Genomic DNA, 27,894 nt, shown 5'->3' with positions numbered 1-27,894 from the left:
CGGCGTAGGTAAACACGGTATCGTGTCCTCCCACGACCACATCAAAGTTACAACTAAACTACAGAACAACCATCATTCAAAACCGCCTGAAATCAAGCTGAATGGAAGTCGTACAACTACGGAATTAAAAAAAAAAAGCAGCTACATCCAGACTGGTAGGACGGGCAGTGGCGCGAGGGGCAGGGGCGGCGGCGGTGGCGCGCGACCGCGAGACGGGCTGGTCCCACACCCAAGCGTGGTGGATAAAAATCAGGAGGCTCCAGCGGCTGGGAAGGTCCTTCCTGAGGACTGAGGGGTCCCTGACCCACACCAGGTGCCCCGTTCAGTGTTCCAGTGCCAGGAAGAGAAGTCCCCATAACTTCTGGCTGGAAAAACCAGCGGAAACTGAGGCTCAGGGAAGCTGACCTGGCTGGAGCCCCAGGCAGCTCCCTAAAAAGCCCGCGCACGGACTTATCGGACTCTCTCCCTCTAAGCTCGGAGGGGAGGTAGCTCGAGGGGCGCCAGAGACATACAGGGAAGAACTGAGCTGTTTGGCACTGGAGCGAGGGCTGGAGAGGGGGCTTCCTCGGGGACAAACGTATTGTAAGAGGCCTTTGTTCCTTTGGTGAGCCCTTCCCAGGGGCGGCAGACAGAAGCCATATCTGGGACTCCAGCAACCTGGCTCACACTGGTAGCCCTGCCCTGCTGACTCCCTGAGGCCCCGCCCTGCCCCACACAACTTTCAAGCCCACCCAAGCTGTTGCCACTTGCTTAACCATAGGATTGGCCAGTCTTGGATCCTGCTTCAGGTTTTTCCTAAATTCTTTCAAACGAGCAGCATCGGGTCTCAGCGAGCCCCATACCTCTCATTAAGTAATACACAGAAACAAACACAGGGAGGCAGCCAAAATGAGGATACAAAGAAACAGGTCCCAAATGAAAGAGCAGAACAAAACCCCAATAAAAGAACTAAGCGAAAGGGAGATAAGCAACCTAACAGATACTGAGTTCAAAATACTGCTTATAAGGATGTTCAATGAACTTAGTGAGAACCTCAGTGAACTTAGGGAGGGCCTCAAGAGCATAAAAAAGGACCAGTTAGAAATCATGGATACACAGTTAGAATTAAAGGAGGCATTAACTGAAATAAAGAATAATTTACTCAGCTTCAATAATAGAGTATGTAAATCCAAGGAGCAAACCATCGATTTGGAATATAAGGAAGCAAAAAATCCCCAATCAGAACAGCAAAAAGAATCCAAAAAAATGAGGATAGTGTAAGGAGCCTCTGGGACAACTTCAAACGTGCCAACATTCGCATCTTGGGGGTGCCCGAAGGAGAAGAGAGAGAACAAGAAATCAAAAACCTGTTTGAAACAATAATAGTAGAAAACTTTCCTAACTTGGTGAAGGAAACAGTCCAGGAAGCACAGAGAGTCCCAAACAAGATGAACCCCAAGAGGCACACACCAAGACACATCATCAAAATGCAAAAGGTTCAAGACAAAGAGAGAATATTAAAAGCAGCAAGAGAAAGGCAGCTAGTTACCTACAAGGGAGTACCCATTAGGCTGTCTGCTGATTTCTCAAAAGAAACTTTGCAGGCCAGAAGGGAGTGGCAAGAAATATTCAGAGTGATGAAAACCAAGAACCTACAACCAAAATTACTCTATCCTGCAAAGCTGTCATTTAGAATTGATGGACATATAAAAACTTTCCCAGACAAGAAAAAGTTAAAGGAGTTCATCACTACCAAACCGTTATTATATGAAATGATGAAGGGTCTTTTTGAAGAAAAAATAAAATGTATGAACAAACAAAATGGCAATGAATACATATCTATCAACAATGGAATCTACAAACAAAATGAACAGGAAGAACAGAAACATTCTCATAGATACAGAGAACATTTTGTTGGTTGCCGGATGGGAGGGGGTTGGGGGAATGGGTGAAAAAGGTGAAGGGATTAAGAAGTACAAATTCATTGCTAGACTGACAAACCTCAAAGGGAAAGGGGTTGGGGGGTGGGGGGGTGGGAAGAAATAAACCAAAGAACTTATATGCATAACCAATGAACACAGACCATAGTGTGGGAAAAGGTGGGAGGGGGGCGGGAGTGGGGAGGAGGGGGTCAATGGGGGAAAAATGTGGAACATCTGTAATACATTTTACATCCAACAATAAAGATTTGAAAAAAAAAATTAATTAATTAATTTAAAAAATGTCAGATTATTCACACAATACCAGGAACATCATAAATACTGAACAAGTGTTATTATTTAATAAGTGTTATATTATGTTACACAATTTATTATTTAATCCTGTTGCCTTCATTAAGGCAAAATGTTAATTATATTTTATCTATTTTACAAATTTTATAGTTAGACGTTTTTTCTTTTGGTGTACAGTTCTGTGGATTTTAACACATGTATAAATTCTCAAAATCACCATCACAATCAGAATACAGAGCATTTCCACACTCTAAAACTCTCTCATGCTATCTCTTACAGTCACACTTTTCTCTGGAAACCTGATCTGTTCTCCATCACTATGGTTATAGCTTTTTGGGGTGTCATATAAATGCAGTTATACATTATGTAACGTTTTGAGCCTAGATTCTTCTTCTTCTTCTTTTTTTTCAATTGATCTGGGAGAGGCAGAGAGAAACATAGATATGAGAGTGACACTGATCAGTTACCTCTCACGTGTGCCCCAACCAGGGATCAAACCCCAAACCTAGATATGTGCCCGGACCAGAACCTGTGACCTTTCAGTGTACTGGACAATGCTCCAACCAATTGAGCCACATCGGCCAGGGCAAGCTTAACTTCTTTCAATAACATAATGCCTTTGAGATTTATCCATGTGGTGTGTGTTCATAATATTTAAGTTTTATTCATGTTTTCCTTATATATAAAAATACTGTAAATTATATGGTTATTTATTTCCTATATAATAATCTACCTGATTAGTATCCCAAGATACATTTGCATTAGGTGATGAAGACATGTATTATGATACAGCATTTACAATTAATTACTAATTGTTTTCATGGAAAAATGGAATCTGTCACCTGAGAAATTCTGGGTTATATAAAAATAAATTGGATTCTTTGCTCTATGATTTCTCAGAATCTTTATTATATAGCATGAATTGTAAAATTTCAAAAGGCAGATATGGTTTGAAAGTGTCAAATGATTAAGAACATTTTTATTTTTATTTTTATTTTTATTCTTTGCAAAACACCTATTAAGTTGTATTCCACAGTGTGAGAAACATTATGCTAGAAATGAAAACATGGATTTTGGAATCTGGATTTGAATCTTGTCCTTCCATTCTCTAGCTGCTTGACTCTAAACAAGTTATTTAATCTGCCTTAATCCCAGACTCCTCATCTACAAAATGGGGCTAATAATATAGGGTGTCCCCCAAAAAATATATACACCAAAAAATATATAATTATAAAGTCAATGTTTATTAAAATACATTTTATTTTCAAAATGTAATAGAATCTACAGACACCTTTATACATTTTTAGAGGACACCCTGTACTTTCCTCATCAGGGTGAGGATTACATAAAATTTACTTCATATGTACACATAGCACAGTATATGCCAATATATTACCAATATGCATGGTACTCCTTTAGTAAGTTGTGGCTATTTATTACTACAGGCAGTATAGACCACTGTTTAGGAGAATAATAGGCTTTGAAATCTGATAGATCTCAGTTTTCTTTTGGGTTTTTCTACTTAGTTATTTAACCTCATTAATAAAATGAGAGTAATACTTATGAGGATTTACTGTAATAATTAAATATCTAATGCAATTATCTATGAGTCATTCCCTAACGATTTTCTTGAATAAATAACTTTTTATTCAATCATTCAGGAGTTTACAAAGAAGTACATATATAATTAAGTTTACAGTATGTTTTCTGATGTAGAGACATAATGAAAGCAAAGAAGATTTGCTCTTTTGATATTAGAAAAGAGAGAGGAGGTAGGTTGAGGTTGAGGGTCTGGGAGGATAAATGGTGATGGAAAAAAATAACTAATTAATTAATTAAAATTTTAAAAAAGAAAGGACATATTTTCCAATGTGCTTACAAACAGAGGGAGAATAAATAATCTATGTTTAGATTAGTGCTAGGAGATGAGAGTAAATTCACTTACTTTTACATGGAAAAAAGTAGATATCTTATGGCCTTTATTAATATTTGGAGCAGATATGTATGAAAAGATACTATGTTTTCTAAGTCATGACCCCTGTTGTGCAATAAAGCAGCCGACAAACACAGGTACAAAAACCCATATTCTTTTAATTAGAAATGATTTTTAAATCTGGAGAAATCTTCTCAATAATATAAGTATATAATTTCTAGAAAGAACAAAAATTTTTTTTAATACCACCATTAGTATGTTAGTAATTTACTATGTCATATTACTGGGGAAAGACTAACTCAAGTCAACTGAGTCACTCAAATCTCTTTGAGTCACTGATGTAGGTCTCAAGGAGAATAAATCAGAGCATTTTTGCTTGGGTAGCTTACAACTAAAATATTTTTGGCAAACTATTAAGACAGAATTATAAATAAAAATTAATACAGGTATTTTATATGTAGGTTTTGATGGCAAGTTTTTTTTTTCTTTTGTTATATAGCCAACATAAAATTAGCAAATGTTCCATTGGTAATGTTTGGTACTATGCACAGTACAAAATGAAAGAGAAAAGGAAGTCTTACGGAGTGATTTCTAGAAATAAGTAGATCCTTCAGTTTAGCAGATGGATAGAAGTGAATTATTTAGAGAAGCATATATTCTCAAAGAATTTGGTACAATAAAAGTGTCTAGTTTTCTTTAAAAATTTTTGGAGAAGAGTATTTTCTGTTTGGTATTTACTTATTGAAAATAGTTTAGCCTTGGCCAGTTTGGCTCAGTGGTTAAAGCATCGGCCTGCGGTCCGGAGAGACCCAGGTTCGGTTCCCGCTAAGGGCACGTACTTCGGTTGCAGTTTGTCCCCGGCCCTGGTTGATCGTGCGGGTGGCAGCCACTCGATGTGTCCCTTCACGTCGATGTTTCTCTCTCTCTGTCCCTTCCTCTCTCTCCCTCCCACTCTAGCTGTACAAAAAATGGAAAAATATCCTCGGGTGAGGATAAAAAGAAAATAGTTTATATCATCACTTATTTTCTTTCATATACATATACTAGAGATAGATATTAATTTGAGAAAAGTGAAAATTTATGGACCTATTTAACAACTTTCTAATAGCTATGATAATTTAGAGTCATCTCATTTCCACTCTATTGTCTGATTGTATCTTGCAACTAACAGAGAATTTAAAATTATTTGAAGTTAATTTTACAAGCTAAATAGAACTAACTGGCTAGCACTAAGAAAAATTGAGAATAAGATCACATTTATTTTTGGTGAACTATTTTCCCCTTACATGTTAGTTTTCAACATCTGTTTATCATAACCTTTTTCCTACAGAAATTCCATTACATAGTTTTCATGTTACCTCCTACCATTCTGGGTTTGCCACTGTCACATTTTATTTCATATTGAAATTTGCCTTTTAGGGATTTTGGACCTCACATGCTAACTAGTTAATATGAAAAACAAAAACAAAAACAAAAAACATAGCCTATATTCTAATGTTAGTGATTTAAAGTTTGGGATCCAACTAATAGTATATGTGAAGATGTCTTTTTGAGTCAGTGAGCATCTCCACCGCCCTCCTATCCCACTGCCTTTCCCTTTCCCACTCCTTAACCCCTTAAGATTGATTCAGTAATAATTTTAATGGTGAGAATGTACATCCAGTAAAAGGGAAATGGTAGAATAGTAAATTGTAGGGTGAGATATTTTGGGCCAAGAAAGACTTTTGTTCTTCTGTGTAATTATATTATATAAACTCTCCACCAAGTCAGTTCTTTATTGGCTCAGTCCTGTGATATTGTATCATATTAAAGAACTTCTCAGTCTTACTAACTTTTTTTCCTATGTAGTGAACCATTTATAATCTTTTCTGGTGGACTGTCCTATGACAAAGCTTGCAGAAGACCAAGTTTAACCATCATGCATGGAAAAGCCATTACAGTACTTGAAATGGATCATCCTATTGTTGAATTTCTAACTTTATGTGAAACACCCTATCCAAATGGTAAGTAACTAAAGTGAAATTATTAAAATTGAAAAATCATTTTTGAAATAAGTTTCTTACAAAATTAAGCTTAAATATTTTTAGTTTTGGCAGCTGATGTCCACTGTGGTACAACACTGTGAGCTACAGGTGCTGGAGCAGGTTCTGCAACTGTACCTACTTGACGAACTGGAAGTAAAACAGATGTAGTGCAGTAGTGCTGGAGTTTCAGGTTCAATATCAGGTAAGTGCTTTAAACTTTGATAAGGATGGTGGAAGCTGAGCTGGGAGGGTTCTATAGGGGTCCAGGGTGAAATCACTTGGGGGAAACTGAGGTCTCCTAATAGCCTCTCCTAGACCAGCTCCACCCATCCCATTCCAAAGCCAATCAAAGTTAAAGCACTTACCTAATATCAGTGATCTGTAACTCTGGTGGTGCTGCATCTGTTTCACATCTGGCTTTGCTTCAGATGCAACTGCAGCACCTCTGATTACTCTGGGATTGCTGATGTGTGGTTAGTGATTTATTTCAATTTGAGAATAATTGTCTGAAGGGTCTTTTGGAGGAGAGGTGCTTATATATTTTTATCATCCCTAATTTAAAGATTTTTTTGTAAACATAAAAATGTAAGCTACGTGCAAATTGTATAATGGAAGCTAATGATAATATGTTAGTAACAAAATCTAAACATTTAAAAGGGTGAAACATAAAAAGGGAACTGAGTTTATAATTAAAACAACATAGTGTGTATATATATATACATTACCACATTTATAAGAGGGAACATATAGATATAGGGGAAAGAGCACTGGACTTGGAGACAGACTTAGAGAATATTTGGGTTTATAATTTAACTTTGCCATTTCCTAGCTATGTGACCTAGGGTAAGTCACTTTACATTTATGAGTTTCATTTATTATTTGTAGAAAGAGAATAATAATATTGATTCCAAATGATTATTGGAAGGCTAAAGTGAACGTACTTTATAAACTATGAAGATAAATTGTGAGTTTTATTATAATTATTAGTTTTAATTCTTTAGTTTTGTTTTTTAAAAATGGGTTAAGTAGCCCTGGCCGGTTTGGCTCAGCGGTTAGAGCGTCGGCCTGCGGTACAGAGAGACTGGGGTTCGGTTCCCGTTAAGGGCACAAAACTCAGTTGCAGTTTGTCCCCGCTGTTTGGGTTGTGTGGGTGGCAACCACTTGATATGTCTCTCTCACGTCGATGTTTCTCTCTCTCTCTCTCTCTCCCCTTCCCACTGTACCTGAACAAAAAATGGAAAAATGTCCTCAGGTGAGGATAAAAAAAAAATGGGTTAAGTAGATAGGAGATAACAATCAATGTGACACTTTATTTTTAGATTGCTGGGGACAAAGTGCCTGTGTTGTTAATAAATATTTCTTGGATGCTTCTATAGCCTCAGTACTATAAGAACTTGTTGAGAATACTGGTGAAGTATGAAACTGATATCTGATATAAAACTATATAAAATCTGGTCAGATGGGGGAGATAATTATGACTTAAGTTTAAAAAATAATACATCTTAAGTGCTGAGTTGTATGGGTCAGAGTTTTTAAAATGTACTAATTTAAGGCTAGTCAGATAGTCAGTGACTGAAATTTTCATGCAAAGCTTTGTGGAAAAAGTAGACTTTAGATAGGCCTTGAAGAATGACTTGGACCTTGAAAAAGGATATTGAGTAAATGTTTTAGAAATTGTGAGGTTTGTTAGCATGGAGTCAAATTAGAGAGAAAAACTGAAAGCCTTTTGGAGATATTTGGAAATAGAGAGCTACAGAGGAATTCTGAGGAAATACTAAGATGAAAGGAAATAGTCTATTTTTGTATGATTTGCCCAAAAGGAATGTGTGGGTTTGACAGAGAGAGAGACACCAAAATCTAAAATAGCCCAGGTCCCAGCTGGGAGGCTTTTGTGCTTTAAAATTATTAGTATCTGAGTACTGCCTGTAGAAATGGAAAGAGGAAAATCCACTGAATTTGGTCACAATTGGATTACGAGTGATGTAGTAGGTGAGTCAAAGATAACATATTTTAAGAATATGGTTTCATGTACAGTAATAACAATTTTTTGAAAGAGAAAAAATAAGTCTGATTATGGAGTTGTTTAGAGAACAGCAAAAGAGAGGGAAAAGTATTTAATATTTATTTGTGAACATCAGAATATAGATGTTCTTTGGAGTTATGAAATGTATGATACACAAAGGAAGAAAGAAAGAACAAAGGTCCAAAAGCTGAGCTTATGAAAAGTCGTCCAGTTAAAGAGCCTAGAGAAAGAAGATGTGTGTGCCAGTAATAAAAACTCAAAATGTGTGGTTGCAAAGATCAAGCAATATGTGTGTGTTATATATAAATTTCTGTACATCAGTAGAAATTTTAGGGTAATTTCTAGTAATGTTAAATAAATTATAAATGTATTGTAACCAAGACTAATCAACTTCCAAGCTATATATATGTCTGTTTTTCAGAGAAGTGGTAATGAGGATGTAGCTTTTTATTTTTTAGGGGCTAGGAGAAATAGTTTAACTTTACTCAGTAAAATATAAATGTACTTTATTAACTATTTCTAAGTAAAATAATACATGAAAATGCCAGATAAGTACCCTGCAATACACAACAGTATGTAATGAAAACTTTCTCTCTGCCCTTACAGAGGCAGCCACTATTACTAAAATTTTTATGTGGTCTCCCCAAAATAATCTATGTTTTTCAACAGATGATTTTCCTTTAGAGGGGAGAGAAGAAAAGGAAACTAGTAGCATAAAACCCTAATGTTCTTCCAACTGAAAAACAAAACAGATAAAAAGAACCCAGAAGTATTGAAACAATGTTGAAAAACAGCTTTAGGAGATAAGAAGAAAGGGAGAAAGAACCTCAGTTTGAGAACAGTTTGAGTAGCAAGCAGTATGACTGGATACTGTCACACAGATATGCACCCAAACAATGGCATGCTCCTTCTAAGTTTTGGGGATTGTGGTTTTAGTTTTTCAGTCATAGCATGTGATTTATGAATAGACTCTATAGCTTCTCAGGACTGAAGGCCATCTGTTCCAGTTTTCCATCCAAAACTTGAATACTGTGAACAAAATTACTGCCAAGTGATTGTTGAATTTAGAATTAAATACCTCTTAAACTGGCCAGTAGAAACTGTGGTATAATGAAGGCAGGATCAAATTTAGTCATAAATTCTGCGTTAACATTTCAGCTCTACCACTCACTAGCTTTGTAAACTTGTGTCAAACTTGTAAATTTTGGGCCTCAATGTTTCCTATGAAGTAGAAAAATATTAGTACCTGCTCTAGCTACTGAGACTCAAATATCATGTATGTAAAATGTTTTTGTAAATACTTTTTTGTTAAATTGAGAATAACATGCTAACTGTGGCTTTCCCTTCTTAGTCTTTTATTATAGATGAAAAGCAATGTCATCCCTGACCACTACAACTAAATTAGTACTCCCACACAAGTCATTTCTTATACATTATCCATGTTATTTTTGTCATACCTCACATTACTTTCTGAACTAATCTTATTTGTTCACGATTCGTATATATCCCTAGAATGTAAACTCCATAAGAACATGGACCTTGTCAGTCTTATTCCCCATATGTCCTTTGTTCTTACAAATTTCTGGAATATACTGAAAAAAGGAAGGGATGAAGAGAGAAAGGGAGAGTTGAATGTTAAGAACTTGAGAATCCTGGACTATCCTTACATTCTTTAAATACATGTTAAATCACACTAAATTGAAAGTAAATTTTTTAGCCCAGCTGGGTGTGGCTCAGTGGTTGAGCATCGACCCATGCACCAAGAGGTTGCTGGTTCGATTCCTGGTCAGGACACCTGCCCAAGTCATGGGCCAGATCCCAATGGGGGGCATGCAGGAGGCAGCCAATCGATGTTCTTTCTCATTGATGTTTCTATCTCTCTCCCTCCCCCTTCCTCTTCCTCTAAAATCAATAAAGAAAGAAAAAATTTTAAAAAGAAAGTAAATTTTCTAGTATAAGTGTTGCTCTCATAGGGAAATGAATTTCACAGATCAGAGAATGGGAATGAAATTAAATCTAAAATGTAAGGTTATGGAAGAATAAGAAGTGTTTATGAGATGGAGATGACAGACTCACTCTCCTCAAATAATCTACTACTATCACCACTTCATTATTTTTGAGATATGTTTCACTCTGTGCTATGCAACTTCTCATTTTTTCCTGAATCCCTGTAATGGTCATAAATATTAAGTTTGAGAAATACAACATATATTTATTTTATTTTATTTATTATTCTTTTTTCTCTTTTAAATTTATTATTATTATTTTTAATCCTCACCCAAGGATATTTTTCCATTGATTTTCAGATAGAGTGGGAGGTGGGGAGAGAGAGAGAGAAAGAGAGAGAGAGAGAAACATCTGTGTGAGAGAGACACAACAATTGGTTGCCTCCCACACTACCCTGACCAGGGCTGGGGATTGACCACAACCGAGGTATGTAGGTATGTACCCTTGACTGGAATCAAACCCGAAACTCTTTGGTCCGTAGGCCAATCTTCTAAATGTTGAGCCAAACTGGCCAGGGCTAAAAAAACAAAAAAAGTGTTTTTTTTAAGTGCTCTTGCTAATTCTTACTTTGGCTCATATTTAGGTCTTCCCAAATCTTTTAAATAACATTTTTACAGCAGATAAAGGAAATGTAAGTTTGGTGATTTTATAAAATGTGAAATATAAAAACTTTTTTATGTTTTTATCTTGTAGAATTTCAAGAACCCTATGCGGTCGTAGTACTTCTGGAGAAAGATCTCATTGTAGTTGATCTGACACAAAGCAAGTAAGTTATCTGTGTTCAGAATAACACTATTTTTAAAATCTGTTCATTACAGTTAAAATACTGAAGGGCATTATAAATAATTGACATTAGTATTTTTAGACAGTAACTATTCTTTATGTGGACTATTGTTTTGCTAGAATTACAGAAATGTAATTTGGTTCAATAATGAAAACCAAACTGGAAAAATGAAGAGAACAGAAAAATCAAGAGATTTTTAAAGGCAGCACCTAATGTTTAGAGAATCAGAACAAGCAAAATGGATCACATTCCTGCTGTTTCCCTAAGCAAAAGCAGCTGTTATGAAAACTTTCACATTGTACTACGTGGCCATCTGCTAGTCTACTGACGATAAAAGTATTATTGGACTACTTCAATAGTCAATACAAAAGAGCAGGATGTTGGGGGCAGATAAGATGGAGGCCCTCTTTTTTTAAAAAAATTCTCATTATGTTGTGGGCAATGGAAACAAACAAAAAATTTACTGTAAGAGTGATGCTTTCCACTCCTTTATATGGATAATAAAACATAGACTTGAAATTGATGAACACTTTCTTCCCGGCTACACATATTTACTATAAATGATGATATAAATGAAACTGATTTCCCTCACTCTGTGCTCTAGACCCACTGATCTTTTAGCTTATTATATTTGCAGAATTTTTGTATATTTCTCACTCCTCTGCATGGAATAATCTTCTCTTCCTTTTTCTCTTTATTAATGTCTTATAAAAATCTCAAGTCAGATATCATTTCCTCATTAAAAAATCTTTTATTATCTATATAATTTGCTCAAATATCCTATTAAGGACTTTTATAGCTCCCATGTTTTTCTCCTTAATAGCTTTTGACAAAGATGAAATTTTACACTTGTTATTGTTTTGAAGGTTGTCTCCCTGTCAGACTGTAGGCCTCATGAAGATGGAGCTTTGTCTCCACATGGAGTATGTTCTCAATAAATTTTTGTTGAAAAAATTTAGTTGTAGTTCTAATTTCCATGTACTTTGTAAATGTAAAAGCCAGAGTTCTTCTTTATGCTGGTTTGCATCACCTAATATTTCAATATTTTGAAAGGGATGTAAGATTTGCCCCATAAGATCATCATAACTGAATTTTGCCTCTATTTATCGATATTAAACTTGATTAAATTTTGTGTACATGACGTGTCTTGGAATGGGCCTCTTTGGGTTCATCTTATTTGCGACTCTGCATTTCCTGGGCTTGTATGAGATTAAGGAATTTTTCATCATTATTTCTTCAAATAGGTTTTCAATTTCTTGCTCTCTCTCTTCTCCTTCTGGTACTTCTATGATGTGAATGTTGGTATACCCGATGTTGTCCCAGAGACCCCTAAAATTGTCTTCATTTTTGGGGATCTTTTTTTTCTTTTTCTGTTCAGATTGTGTTTTCTACTATTTTATCTTCCAAATTGCAGATTCAATCCTCTGTTTCATCAGGGAATCTATTGATTCCCTCTAATGTATTCTTCATTTTGGTTGTTGTATTCTTCATTTCTAACTGGTACTTTTTTATGCTTTTGTTCCCATTTTTATGTTTTCTATCTCTTTGTTGAAGTTCTCACTGAGATCCTTGAGCATCCTTCTAACCAGTGCTTTGAACTCTGCAGTTTAGTCTCCATTTGGTTTAGTGTTGTTTTGTTTTGTTTTTTTAGTTTTGTTCTGTCCTTTTAATTAGAATATATTTTTGTTGTTGTTGTTTTTGGTCTCCCCATTTTGGCTGCCTTTCTGAATTTGTTTCTATGTATTAGGTAGAGTTGCTATATCTTGATCAAATGGCCTTATGTAGTAGGTGTCCTGTGGGGTTTAGTGGCAGTCTCTCTGTTCACCTGAGCTGGTGTTCCAGGTGTATCCCCTGTGTGGGTTGTGTGTTATTTGTGGAGGTGGTTGGGTGGTATTCTGGTGTGGTTTCAAGCTGGAAGCTGGGTGTGTTGGTACTGGGGCTTATTGGGATTTGCAGGCCAAGGTCAGCTACTGCCTATGCCCTGCCCAGGTCCACCCAGTTTTAGCTACAAAATGATCTGCAGATGGTTGCTACCTGTACCAGGCTTCCCTGGGAAAGGCTGAGCTGTGAACTAAGGCCAGTTGTTGATAGTGCCAAGCTTGAGGCTGCTTACCGAGGGGTACAGGGCACCCTGAGGCCACATGATAACTTGTTTAGGGTTGTGAAACTTTGAGAGATTTTAGGAAAGTTCACAGCATGAGCCAAGACAGGCCATTTGTATGGAAAAGCCACTGGAAGTGGTTTGGATAGGCCCAGAAATTGGAAGGACATCAACAGGGTGAGGGCAAACAGTGTTAGCCAGATTGAGGGAGACTCATATAGTACCCACCTGCACCCACAGTGGGAAGGCTTAGCAAAGAAATACTAGCTCTGCCAACACTTTTGTCTGAGAGAAAGCTGCCCCCCCCCCCATCTCTCTCTGAAGCCAGACAATTAATTTCCTCTCTGTATGTCTCTGGCATCTTTTGAGCTGCCACCCCAGTGCTGGAGTTCAGAGCAAGTGAATCCATCAGCAACAAGTTTGTGCATGGGCCCTTTAAAAGGAATACCTGGAACTCTAGTAGCTCCCTGACTCACTCAGCCACATCTCTGCTGGTTTTCAGAGCCAGAATTTATGGAGACTTCTATCTCGGTTGTGGAATCCTGGGCTGGGGACCCTGGTGGGGGACTGGGACTCCTTGCTTCCCAGGGAGGACCTTTAAGCCAAAATATCTGTGCCAATTTTGAACTGCCACACATGGCTTCTTCTGTATATACTTACTTATAGGACTTTTGTTCAGCTACTCTTGAGGTGGGACTCAGTGATGATTGTTCTGTAGTTTAGTTGTAATTTTGATGTGGTCATGGGAGGAGGTAAGTACTGTGTTTATATACTTCACCATCTGGACTGGAAGCCCAGGCACCACTTTTTTCTTTTTTTTAAATTCTACACTACACACACACACACACACACACATTTTAAATATGTTTTTATTGACTTTTTTTTTTTTCAGAGAGAGAGGAAGGGGGGGAGAGATAGACGCATAGATGTGAGAGAGAAATATCAATCAGGTGCCTTATGTATACTCCCTCCTGGGGATCAAGCCTGCAACCCAGGTATTTGCCCTGACTGGGAATCGAACCAGAACCTCTCAGTCCATGGGACGATGTTCAATCCACTGAGCTGGGCTTTTCTACACTATATTTTTATTATCTTTTAATGTAATTTTTTTGAGAAGTTTAATTTTAATTTTAATTTTTCAATTACACTTTCAATATTATTTTGTTTTTATAATTTAATTTATTTTTATTTTATTTTTTCCATCACCATATCCCCTTATACACTCTTTTTCTTCCACCCACCCCCTACCTCCACCCACCATCACAACACTATTGTCCATGTCCATGGGTTCTCTCTCTTTTAATATTATTTTGTATTAGTTTCTTGTATACAGCATAGTGATTAGACAATCATATACTTTATAGAATGATCCCCCTGATATGTCCAGTACCCATTAGCACCATACATAGTTATTACAATATTAATGACTATATTTCCCATGCTGTACTTTACATCCTTATGACTATTTTGTAACTATCAGTTTGTACTACTTAATCCCCTCAGTGTTTTAACCCTTCCCCTCAACCCCCTCCCATCTGGCAACCAACATTTTGTTCTCTATATCTAGGAATGTGTTTCTGTTTTGGTTTGTTGTTATTTTTTTCTTAAGATTCCATTTATAAGAGCAGTTAAATGGTATTTGTCTTTGTCTTTGACTTACTTCACTTAGCATAATAAATACCTTCTAGGTTCATCTATGTTGTCACAAATGGTAAGATGCCATTCTTTTTTATGGTCGTGTAATATTCCATTGTATATGTATCACAAATTCTTTATCTACTCATCTACTGATGGGCACTTGGGTTTTTTCCATACCCTGGCTATTATAAATAACACTGCAATAAACATAGGGGTGCATATGTTCTTTTGAATTAGTGTTTGTTTTTTGGGGATACATACCCAGAGGTGGAATTGTTTGGTAATAAGGTACTTCTGTTTTTAATGTTTTGATGACCCTCAATACTGTTTTACAGTGGTTGCACCAGTTTGCATTTTCACCAATAGTGCACTAAGGCTTTCTTTTTCACTACATTCTCACCAAAACTTGTTTGTTGATCTGTTGATGATAGCCATTCTGACAGGTGTGAGATGACATCTCACTGTGGTTTAAATTTGCATTTCTCTGATTATTAGTGATGTTGAGCATCTTTTCACATATATATACTGGCCATCTGTATGTTCTTTTTGGAGAAGTGTCTAGTCGGGTCCTCTGCCCATTTTTAAATTAGATTGTTTGCTTTAGTGTTGGCTTGCATGAGTTATTCATAAATTTTGGATATTAACCTCTTATTAGATGTATCATTAGCAAATATCTTCTTCCATTTACTAGGTTGTCTTTTCATTGTGTTGATGATTTCTTTTGCTGTGCAAAAGCTTTTTAGTTTGATGTAGTCTCATTTGTTTACAATTTGTTTTTGTTTCTTTTGCATGAGGAAATATGTCATAAAAATATTGCTAAGAAAAATATCAGAGTGTTTACTGCCTATTTTCATCTAGAAGTTTTATGGTTTCAAATTTTACATTTAAATCTTTAATTTATTTTGAGTTTATTCTTGTATATGATATAAGAAGGTGGTCTAGTTTCATTTTTGCCTGTATCTGTCCAATATTCCCAACACCATTTATTTAATAGACTGTCTTTACCCTATTGTATGTACTTGCCTTTGTCATATATTAATTGACCATATAGGTATGTGTTTATATCTGGGCTATCTATTCTGTTTCATTGATCTATGTGTCTGATTTTATGTCAGTATCATGATGTTTTGATTATTATAGCCTTATAGTATAGTCTGATATCAGGTAGTGTGATTCCTCCAAATTTGTACTTTTTTCTTGAGATTGCTATGGCTATTCAGAGTATTTTGTGGTTCCATGTAAATTTTTGGAATATTTGTTCTGTGAAATACATTATAAGTATCTTGATAGGAATTGTGCTGAATCTATAGATTGCTTTGGTAGTATGGACATTTTAATTATATTATTCTTTTAATTATAAACATGGTACATGCTTCCACATATTGTATCTTTTCCAGTTTCTTTCTTCAGTGTCTTATAATTTTCTGAGTCTTTTACATCCTTGATTAAATTTATTCTAGGTATTTTAATTTTTAATGCAATTGTAATGGGATTATTTTCTTAATTTCCCTTTCTGATAGTTCATTTTTAGTTTGTAAAATATTTTTCATTATTCTTAAAGCAGTCCCTTAAGAATTTCTTTTACTGCTTTGGCCGTGATGAACTTCTTCAGCTTTTTTTGCTCTGGGAAGCTCTTTATCTCTCCTTCGATTTTAAATGATAGTCTTGCTGTAGGTCCTTGCTTTTTATCACTTTGACTATTTCATGTCAATGCCTTCTGGTATGAAAAGTTTCTGTTGAGAAATCTAACAGTCTTAATGGATTTTCTTTGTAGGTAACTATCTTTCTTCTCCTTCTCCTTCTTCCTGTTTTAAGTCTTTTTTTGTGTATCTTTAACTATTACCATTTTAATTATATGACTTGGTGTAGGCCTTCTTGGGTTCATCTTGTTTGGGACTCTCTGTACTTCCTGGATTTGTGTGTCTTTTTCCTTCACCAGGTTAAGGAGGTTTTCAGTTATTTTTTCTTCAGACAGGGTCTCAGTTCCTTACTCTCTCTTCTTCTTGGTCCATATGATGTGAATGTTGTTACACTTGCTATTGTCCCAGAAGTCCCTTAAACTATCCTCATTTTTTTTTCTTTCTTTTCTTTTCTTTTTTTGCTGCTGTGTTTTCTACTTTATCTTTCAAATCACTGATTCATCTTCTGCTTCATCTTATGTGCTGTTTATTCCTTCTAGTATATTTTTCATTTCAGTTATATTCTTTATTCCTGACTGCTTCTTTTTCTGGTCTCTATGTCTTTTTTAATGCTTGCTATCTCTTTGTTGAAGTTTTCTTTTCTTTTTTAATTTTTTTTTGTTACAGATGTTTCTCCTATTTTACCCCATTGACACCCTCCTCCCCTTGCCCCCCTCACCCCGTCCGCAGCTTTGTTGTCCATGTCCATTGGTTATGCATATATGCATTTAAGTTCTGTGGTTTATCTCTTCCCACCCCCCCGCCCCCACCCACTCTTCTGAGGGATGTCAGTCTTTGTTGAAGTTTTCACTTGCTTCCTTGAGAATCCTTATAACCATTGTTGTGAGCTCTGTATTGCTTGACTCCATTTTATTTAGTTCTTTTCCTGTAGATTTCTCATGTTCTTTAGTTTGAGACATGTTTCTTTTTCTACCCATTTTGACTGCTTCTCTGTGTTTGTTTCTATGTATTAGGTAGATCTGCTATGTCTCCCATTCCTGTTGTGGTGGCCTTATGTAGTAGGTGTCCTGTAGGTCCCAGTGGTACAGTTTTCCTGATCTGGGTACTACAGGAGTGTACTTTGTGTTGGTTATGTGTTCCCTTTTGTTGTAATTGAGTCTTGATTGCTGTTGGCTTGTTGTGTGTGGAGTTTACTGTCAGGCCGGATGGCTGTAAGTATTGACCATGACCACAGTATATGAGGTGCTATGTGGAAGTTGACCTATGAAGCAGAATTTTCTTCAGCCAAGACTGGTGCCTACTGAGACTTCTCTTTGGTTGTGCTATTTGTGGAACCAATCATGTGGTGTTCTACTGTGGTCTGAAGCCAGCCACTGGGTGTATTTGTTCTGGGGCTTCTTGGGAGGGATTCCAATGAAGGTTTTGTTAAATGCTGCCTGGTACATGCCCGAACAACCTATTAGGAGCTACAGAATGATCCAAGGTTGGTAGCTGCTGTTGCTGAGCCTGAGTGGTTGTGGGAGGGGCCAAGCTGCAAACCAAGGCCAGCTGCCACCAACACCAGGCCTAGGGCAGATCAACAAAAGGCCCAAAGCACCCTACAATCAGCCAACTGCCTGCAAGGCTCAACCACTGAAATAACCTCAGGTGGTACATGAGTTGTATGAGGGAAGGTCCCAGATAGTCACCAGGATGGGGTGAGTGGTGTCCACCAAGTTAATATAGATTCAAACTCAGCACCAGTGCTGGTTCTGAAGTCACTCAGCCAAAGTTTCAGGCCACCCACCTGGGGCCTGCAGATATTTGAAGTGGGACAGGGTTTCAGGGAATGGGCAGGGTAGAGCTAGTAGAATTTACCAAGATAATGCAGATTTAGATTTGGACGTGTGGGGAGAGCTTAACATAGGAAATGTGGCACCTGTTGGCAGTGCAGGACGCTGCCTTTCACCCTAAAGCCACACAACTTAGTTTCTCCCTCTGTGTCTCTGGCACTTTCTGGGCTTGACTACAATTTCTCGAGAGTTTTTAAAGACAATTACAGTGTGGGCCCAGGCTGGTTGCCACTGAGAAAAGCCTCAGGGCTGTGTGTGAATTGAATAGGGCAGGATCTCTGAGACTTGTCAGGGTGAAGCTAGTGGAGCTAGCTCATCAGGCTAATGCCATGGAGGGGGGTGTGGGGGGTTGGAGGTGGCCCATGAAAGATGGTACCTCTAGTCTGTGCTGAAGGAGGACTCAACAAAGGCACATTGGTGGCTGTTCCTTCAGCCCTCACCCTAAAGGCACACAACTCAGTCTCTCCCTGTATGACTCTGGGGCCTTCCAAAGTCTTGTCCCTCCACCAGAGTTTAGAGTGAGTGCCTGTGAGCAAGAGTTTGTGTGTTGTACCTTTAAGAGGATACCTGGGTTTCTAGCAGTCTCCTGTCTCACATGGGTAGATGGAAGCCTTGCTGATTTTCACTGCTAGATGGTATATGGACTCTTCTTCCTGGTTTTCTGAGCTGGGTAGTCCAGTATGGGGTTGAAATTCCTCATTCCTCAGGGGAGACCTCTGCAACTGAGCTATCCCTCCAGATCCTCAATTGCCACATATAGGAGCAGGGCCAGTTCATTTTGCATCTCCGCCCCTTCTACCAGCTGCTATGTGTTGTAATGTGTCCGCGAGATGAGACGCACAGCCGAATTGTAAAGGAGCACTTTATTTTCCCCAGTGGGTTGCTGGGGGCATGGTCTCCCCTCAGATCAGCAGGCCTGATTCTTCTTGCTTATCCACTTTTAGAGACAGAAGCCCCATTCCCTTTTGGCTGCCCCTCAGGGGACCGGTACAATAGTGGGTGTGACAGCCATTACAGAAGTCAAAATTAGCATTAATCATTGGGTTCATGATTTTCAGTTTTCGATACTTGGAAACTGCAAGATACCTCCCAACACGTAGGGCAACTATAATGTTAGGCAAAATTCCTTTACTTCTAATTAAGCTATTATTGGAAGAATACCAAGGAAGGTCCATTGATGATAAAAATGGAGTCATTTAGTCGCCTTAGCTAAGGGGCCTACATAAGAATGGAATCTAGTTGCCTTAGCCTCAGGGCCCAGGTCATATGTATATCTTTACTTATAGGACTTCTGTTCAGCTAGTCTTCAGATGGTTATCCAGACTGAGTGTTATATAATTTAGTCATTATTTTGATGTGGTAATGGGAGATGAGTGCAGCTTTCATCTTCTCCCACAATTTTGACTGGAACCTCTGGACTGTTTTTCAAGTTCATTTGTGTGCTTCTTCATTCCTCCCCCATTCCTCTACATAAAAACAAGCATTAGGGCTTACAAATTTTTTTCTTTTCTTGGTTTCTTGGATTTATAGCTTTGTTTACATTTCCACAGCAACCAGTTTGAACTTTTACATCAAAATTCCTATAATACATTTTTAGTTATTATTTCTTCCTTAAATATATTTTTCCATACTCTTTCCCAAACATTTTTTTTTTTTTATCCTCACCCGAGGATATTCTTCCATCTTTTGTACAGATAGAGTGGGAGGGAGAGAGAGGAAGTGAGAGAGAGAGAGAGAAACATCGATGTGAAAGGGACACATCGAGTGGCCGCCACCCGCACGACCGACCAGGGCCAGGGACAAACTGCAACCGAAGTACGTGCCCTTAGCGGGAACCGAACCCGGGTCTCTCCGGACCGCAGGCTGATGCTCTAACCGCTGAGCCAAACTGGCCAGGGCCCAAACATTTTTACAATACAAATGCTGAGTTGTAGATCTGGTCTTTAGGTGATCTATTTATTTTACTTCCAGTTCTTCAATCTAAGAAATATTGATAATTTCTACTCTGAAAGAGGGGAACTCTGATCCATGCAGTTTAACCCACTTGCCATTTTTTTAAACACATCTTGGTTCTTCCCACCTGATTTTGCATATACTACTATTCCTATTTGGAAAACTATCTGTAGTTTACACACACACTTACATACACCATATTCTCTGAAGATTGGGCTAAATTATTAATTAAGTTCCTAACAGTGGGGGGAGGAAATTATTTTTAATAGCCCTCCCAAATACACATTGTATCACAAGTAACATGATCACACAAACCTGGAACAGATGGAACATAGAATAATATCCAATTCCTTATACTACAGTGCTTGATATATCTGGTACATAGGTACTGCACAATATATTATGGCTGTAAGAATTATTAATTTGGTTCTGAACTTATATGACTCTTTAATATTATAGGCTTGAGGATATGACATTTACTGCATCCATAAGTCTTCATTCCCACTATGTTCTCTGGTTTACATAGGAAATTATCTTAAGTGTGGTATAATCTTGCACATCTTTCAATTACTCCAGCAAAAAACAGAAATAAAACACTTACTTATATATTACCTTGCTTGGAAAAACATTTCAAATTTACTAAGAAGATATTTTAATTCTTATAAGTATGTTATGTAAATATTTAGATAAAAGGGATATCACTGGAATTTTTGAATTATGGAAAGAAAATTAATTTATTCAAGTAAAAGTCTACCAATATTTATATTACATTTTATAGATAAGTATTTCAAAAAGAGCATTGTTGTTCATATGATTCTTGTTTTATGATGCTTAAAAAGCAATTAGGTGAAATGTATAATTAATATATAGAATATATTTTAGGGCTTGTTTTATAAAAGTTATTTTATTTTTTGTCATTGTAAAATGAACCTAATATAGTGTCCTTATCTATTAGTTTTCCAATCTTTGAAAATCCGTATCCCATGGACATTCACGAATCACCAGTTACGTGCACAGCCTACTTTGCTGACTGCCCACCAGATTTGATTCTAGTTCTCTACGCTATAGGAGTCAAGCATAAAAAACAAGGATACAGTAATAAGGTAAAAGTAACAATTAAAAATAAATTGTCTTGTACTCATATTATGCGATCATATTTTGTTATATAGTTGTTATATATTTTTTGGACTTTCCATAAAAGAAGACTTGAAATAAATTGTTTGGGGTCACAAGTTGGAATCAATAAAAGATATAACCTCTGGAATTCAAGTTTCCTACATGCTACATACCTTTAAACTTACAGGAATATAAATTTCTTACATAATATGTATACAATTATATTCTGAGATATACTTATGTATCATATATATTTATATGCCAAGTATATTTAAAATAAAAAATTTAAATTATAAGATGTAACTTAATTCTTTTGGATGAAGGATTATGTTTTAAGAAATTCAAGTCAACCCTTTCTACTTAATCATTTCTTATTAGTGTAGGTTAACATAAGACATAATTACCAAAAGTTATTTGTTAAATAACTTTCTGGAATTTTATTTTATTGTATTTAACTACAGGATTCAAATATAATTGTAGTAGACCACCAATTATGATTTCTATTATTTGTACAGGGCTTTTGGGGTAGACAGCTCCAGGGTGGCACAATTTACATAGAATTCTATGTTAAATGACACCACAATAGTTTGGCAGTAAACAGATTATGTGACAAATGTAACAACACTGTATTTGTATAATTGAAAATACTTCTTTGACTTTTAATTTTTTTATTCCTCACCTGAGGATATTTTTCTATTTATTATCAGATAGAGTGGGAGGGAGGGACAGAGAGACAGACAGAGAGAAGCATAGATGTGATAGAGCCACATCAACTGGTTGCCTCACACATGACCCATCCAAGGCCGAACTGCAACCAAGTTATGTGCCCTTGATCAGAATTGAACCCACGACTCATTGGTCCAAGGGCCAATGCTCTAACTGCTGAGCCAAACCAGCCAGGTCTCTGACTTTTTAATATAAATTGTAATCTTTGTTCAAATAAATATTTTTAAAGGTGATGGAATTATACATTTGGAATTCTTTGCTGAATAAAAGAATTAAAAGATAGCTACATTCTTACAGCTATTGACTTCTAAGAAAATCTTTTACCATTATTATAAAATATTTTTACTTTAAATCTTCAAATTATTCAAATTTTAAAAGTAAACTTATAAATTCTTTCTGGATAATATATTTAGGAGTGGCCCATCAGTGGAGGAGCATGGAATCTTGGAACACAAACATACCCAGAAATTATTATTACCGGGTAAGTGGGATATGCTTTGTAAATTTATCAATTTATCATCAAAAGTATTTTAATGAATTTTTACAATTTCTCATAATTATACTCTAGGCGTACTGACAGTTTAAGTAAAAGTAAAATATAAGACACAAATTCTAGCCAAAGATTATAACCTTAGTGGAAGATAGAATGGAACTACTGAAAACATTGATATATAACAAAAATAATTAAGTGTAGATTATAAGAGTAGGAGAAAGTCAAAGAAAGAAAAATCATGATAAACTAGTCAAGGAAGAATTCCTGTGGAAATCATAGATTATTAGCCTTAGAAAGGTCCTTACCAATATCTCTTGATTCCTGTAAAATCACTGCTCTATAGCCCATCAGGTAGTTATTTAAAGTATGCTTTAAAATTTATAACTCCAGAAATGTCACCACTTTCTGTAGCAGCCTACTAGATGCTCCAATATTAGTAATGAAAAGATATATAGCAACAGATAAAAATGAAATTTAAAAGATAACAAAGTGTTCTACTTATGGGACAGTAGAGTAGATGTACTTTTCCCTGTTCCTACGAAATACAACTAAAAACCCTGAGTACTATATATTAAACAAACATAAGATGACTGGAAAAGATGGAGAGAAGTCAGACTGGAAAGGCCCCCAAGTCTAAGGAATGACATGGTGGTAAGTTTCCTGGGTTTGCTTTTTGCCTTATATGTTCCAGAATTGGAGCTGAAGAAGCTGGCAACCTGGATCTGCCAGTGGTCACAAACAAACAGACAAAATACCAGTAAAAGTTATTTCTCTCTAGCCAAAGGATGGATGAGGAAAGAGATAGCTTATTGAGACAGAAAACTTTTAGAAAATAATCTCTTTACTCTAGCTTACTGCCACAGAAAAAAACTACGGTCCCACCCCAACCCACTCAAACAAAGCCAGACTGGGGAACCTGGATTTTTACCCTGATTAGGCTATAAAATGGTGCCTCAGCTTCCTTTTGAGAGGAATGTCATTTTCTGACACTGAACAAAGGCTGAGTAGTAAGCTGGGACTTTTAAGTCTGCTGGGTGGTAATGAAACTCATCACCTGTGGTGTCAGAGATCATGTGGGGAGCCAGAATTGTCACCACTGCCAAACAGTAATGAGACACACACCCTTTACCTTTTGTGTCAATGGAAATCCAGCGAATAAAGAAAAAAGAGAACAGGACTGAAAGAGGCATGTAAAGAAAATGACTGAAAAATTTCCAAATTTGGCAGAAGACCTATAGATTCCAGAAATTGAATGAACCACAAGAAATCCACATGTCACATCATAGCCAAACCTCTGAACATTAAACACTAAGAAAAAAATATGAAATAGCAAGACAGAAGTGACTATAGGGCAAAACCAATATGAATGATGGTGAATTTCTCATCAGAAACTGTGGAGGCCAGAAGGAAAACTGAATTTTAAGTGCTGCTAGAAAAAACACTGGCAACTCAGAATGCTATACCCAGCAAATTATCATTCAGAGATGAAAGAAAAATCAACACATTCCAGAAGAAAACAAAAAATTTTGTCAACATCAAGAATGTCTAGAGGAAGTTCTCTAAGCAAAAAGGAAATGATAAAAGAAGGAACCTTGGAATATCAAGAAGGAAGGAAAAACACATTTAGCAAAAATACAAATAAATGCAAAAGGCTTTTATCCTCTTGACTTTTTAAAATTGTATTTGATGGTTGAATAAAATATTATAGTTACATTGTCTGATGTGGTTCTATATATGTATAGGGGAAATCTTTAAGACAATTATAAATGGGAGAATGTAATATAAAGGGAGGTAAGGTTTTTATACTCTCCTAGATATGGTAATATGATGACACCAATTGATTGTGACAAGTTGTTATACTTTAAGCAACCATATAAAAAAAAAACAATGCAAACAGATAACACTAAAAAACACTGACACATCAAAATGGCTGTATTAAAATAATTTGGTTAACTCATAGGAAGGCAGGAAAGAAAAAAAAAATTGACAGACTGAAGTCCTAACATAGCCATGATTAAATTAAGTTTAAATGTTCTAAATACAGCAATTCAAATTCATAGATTGGCAGAGTGGATTAAAAATTATCACCCCACTACATGCTATTTATGATACACTCACTTCAATTATAACAGTATGGTTAGGTTGAGAGAAAAGGAATTGAAAACTACTCTATAAACGAATTGATGGAGAGTGACATAAGCAAGATATCAGAACAGATAGCCCCGGACTTTGTTCACTCATAGAGACACTGACATAACAACAATATATAGTACAAAAAGTTTTTATGAAAACTTGAGAAACCAGTAAAAAGTTGTAGCACCCAGGCAAGCTCAAAGCCAAGAACAGTCACATTGAAATAGGTTAAAATAACCAGTTAAACTCAATTAAACTAGGTCAGTTCCTCTGCAAAATTGGCACAGCTTGTGTTCAGGAGGAAAGTGCAATTTTCACCTTCTCTCATCAGAGGGAAAGAGAGTAGAATGGACTTCCAATATTCCTGCTTTTTAGGGGGTTTCCGAAGAAATTAGTTTCTGTCTCACCTGAATCTGAGCACTGATGAAACTTGAATGTCAGCCAGCTGCAGAGAGCAAAAAAGAGCTCAATGGTTTTTGAAGTGTTCCCCAAACTTGCAATACTGAAGACAGACAATAGAGGGAGCATGAGGCTACAAACTCCTGAAGAAAACTAGCAAACTTCTCTAATTGGGAAATCACACAAACACAAGTCCAGAGAAGACAAATCCTCATTAAAGATTTGAGAGGCACAAAGATTTTTTTACCTAAGTTGATTGGTGAAGGTCTTCCCCTGTACAAAGCCAGTTCATAAGAAGTGACTATATTTTCAAATGACAAATTCCTAACAATAAATAACAAGGCACATAAAGAAATAGGGAAACACAGCCCAATCAAGGGACAAAGTAAACCTATAGAAACTGACCCTCAAGAAATACATATCTGTGAATTACCTGATAAGCAACTCAAAATAATTGTCTTTAAAAAGTGCAGTACACTACAAGAGAACAACTAAACAAAATTGAAAAAAAAAAAAAAAAAAAAAAGACATAAGCGAAATAAATAAGAATATAAATTCTTATTTATATTCTTAAATAAGAATATAAACAGAGATAGAAATTATAAAAAGAATGAAAAAAAATTCTGGAGCATAAGAATACAGTAATTGAAAATTACTAGAAGGGATCAACTTCAGACTTCAGAAGAAAGAATCAGTGAGCTAGAAGATAGGTAATATGAAGTTATAGAGCAGTAGTTCTCAACCTTTCTAATGCCGTGACCCTTTAATACTGTTCCTCATGTTGTGGTGACCCCTAATCATAAAATTATTTTTGTTGATACTTCATAACTGTAATTTTGCTACTGTTATGAATCGCCATCGGAAATATTTGTTTTCCAATGGTCTTAGGTGGCCCCTGTGAAAGGGTCATTTGACCCCCAAAGGGATCGTGACCCACAGGTTGGGAACCACTGTTATAGTGTCAGAGGAAAAACAGAAAATAATAAAGATAAATGTTATATCTGATAAGGGGTTAATATCAAAAGCATGTGAAGAACTCAACTAAACATTTTAAAATCCAATTAAGAAATAGGAAGAGGACCCAAATAGATATTTCTTCAAAGAAGACTTATACATGGCCCACAGACACATGAAAAGATCCTCAAGAGGAGAAAAAATGGTGGTGGAGTGAATGGAAGCTACACAGATGATCTCCCAGGACCAAACAGGAATTACAACTAAATTAAAGACAAATAGTTTGGAAAAAAGCAACAGAAAAGCAATGGGAAAGGACAATATAACCAGGGACATTGGTAGGATCTGCAGAGGTGTGAGAGGGTGGCGGGCTGAGAGCCCATGGACAGCAGTGGCCTTAGATGTGAGCAGTGCCCTCAGGCTTAAAATTTCAAGCAGGCTCCACAGCACAGCGGGTTGGGACAGAGCATTAGATTGGCTACAGCCACTCACCTTGGGCTCTGAAAGAGGTGGGGCAGACTGGACTGGAACTCTGTGGGGATACCCAGGACTTGGAGGGTGCTCAAAGTTTTTGCTGAGTCGCGGTAACAAAGGACAGTGGCCAGCTTGCTCTTTCCCAGAGCTGTGGGGAAAAAGGGCAGACCTTCCCTCAGAGATTCAGCCCCTTCCAGGTGAGCCAAAGAAATGCAGATTGAGGCTCATTAACAACCAGCATCTGTTCCACCCTCTGGAAATCCTCTTATGCAGAACACCAGAGGGCTATATTCCAAGGCCCCGAGTAACTGAGACGAATAGCCTCCAGGCAAAAAGCTAGAGGATAACTGAACCATTCCCAGGCTTTCAAATTTATCCAGGAAACTAAGACTTGACAGTAGGGTTTAATTTGGGCCTTCCCATGCTCATCCAAATCCAGTAGAGGGAGCCACAAAGAGCAGAACTCCAACACCCACAGGGAAAATTTGGCAGGCTCCAAAACCCACTGAGATAGCCAAAATGGTGAAACAAAGAAACAAATGCCAAATGAAAGAACAAGAGAACACTGCCAGAGATAAATGGAATGCAGTTAAGCAAGTTATCAGTGGTAAGAGTTCAGAACCATGATCTTGAGGAAGCTCAACAGCATGAGTAAGGACATCAACACCATGAGTAAAGATATAGAAACACTGAAAACCAACCAAATGGAAATGAAGAATGACATAGCAGAAATGAAGAACACATTAGAAGGACTAGAGGAAACTGAGGACTGGGTCAGTGAATTGGAAGACAGGGTAGAAAAAACTCAACCAATCAGAAACCAAAAGGAAAAAACAATTAAAAATAGAATGACAGCTCAAGAGAACTGTGGGACAACTGGAAACGTAATAACATTTGTATCATAGGAGTCCCCAAAGAAATATAAAATGAGCAAGTGTTAGAAAATATTTGAAGAAATAGTGACAGAAAACTTTCCTAACTTGGTGAAGGAAGAAGGCATTTAAGTTCAAGAAGCACAAAGAGCCCTAAGAAGAACCAGAACAAGCCTACAACAAGACACATAGTAATAAAAATGTCAGCCCTGGCCGGTTTGGCTTAGCAGTTAGAGCGTTGGCCTGCGGTCTGAAGAGACCCGGGTTCGGTTCCCGCTAAGGGCCTGTACCTCGGTTGCAGTTTGTCCCCGGCCTTGGTTGGGTTGTGTGGGTGGCAACCACTCGATGTGTCCCTTTCACGTCGATGTTTCCCTCTCTCTCTCTCTCTCCCTCCCACTCTATCAAAATAAAATATCGAAAAATGTCCTCGGGTGAGGATAAATTAAAAAAAAAAAAAAAGTCAAACATTAAAGACAAACACAGAATACTAAAGGCAGCAAGAGATAAGCAACGGGTTACCTACAAAGGAACCCCATAAGGCGCTCAGCTGACTTCTCAACAGAAACACTACAGGCCAGAAGG

General features: G+C 36.9%; 1 protein-coding gene across 1 annotated transcript in view; it reads left to right on the top strand.

Moving 5' to 3' along the window:
• Nucleotides 1-27,894, top strand: part of STXBP5L (syntaxin binding protein 5 like) — a 304,365-nt gene that overhangs the window by 132,535 nt on the left and 143,936 nt on the right. Inside the window, exons 11-14 of the mRNA XM_036243664.1 lie at nucleotides 5,992-6,146; nucleotides 10,891-10,963; nucleotides 21,101-21,248; nucleotides 22,401-22,468. Coding sequence (XP_036099557.1) covers nucleotides 5,992-6,146; nucleotides 10,891-10,963; nucleotides 21,101-21,248; nucleotides 22,401-22,468 — 444 coding nt within the window. The remainder of the gene's footprint in view (nucleotides 1-5,991; nucleotides 6,147-10,890; nucleotides 10,964-21,100; nucleotides 21,249-22,400; nucleotides 22,469-27,894) is intronic.

Source organism: Molossus molossus, unplaced genomic scaffold (genome assembly GCF_014108415.1).
Source record: "Molossus molossus isolate mMolMol1 unplaced genomic scaffold, mMolMol1.p scaffold_m16_p_5, whole genome shotgun sequence".
In the NCBI taxonomy this organism is placed as follows: Eukaryota; Metazoa; Chordata; class Mammalia; order Chiroptera; family Molossidae; genus Molossus; species Molossus molossus.
This window is presented reverse-complemented; position numbering and strand designations above follow the sequence as displayed.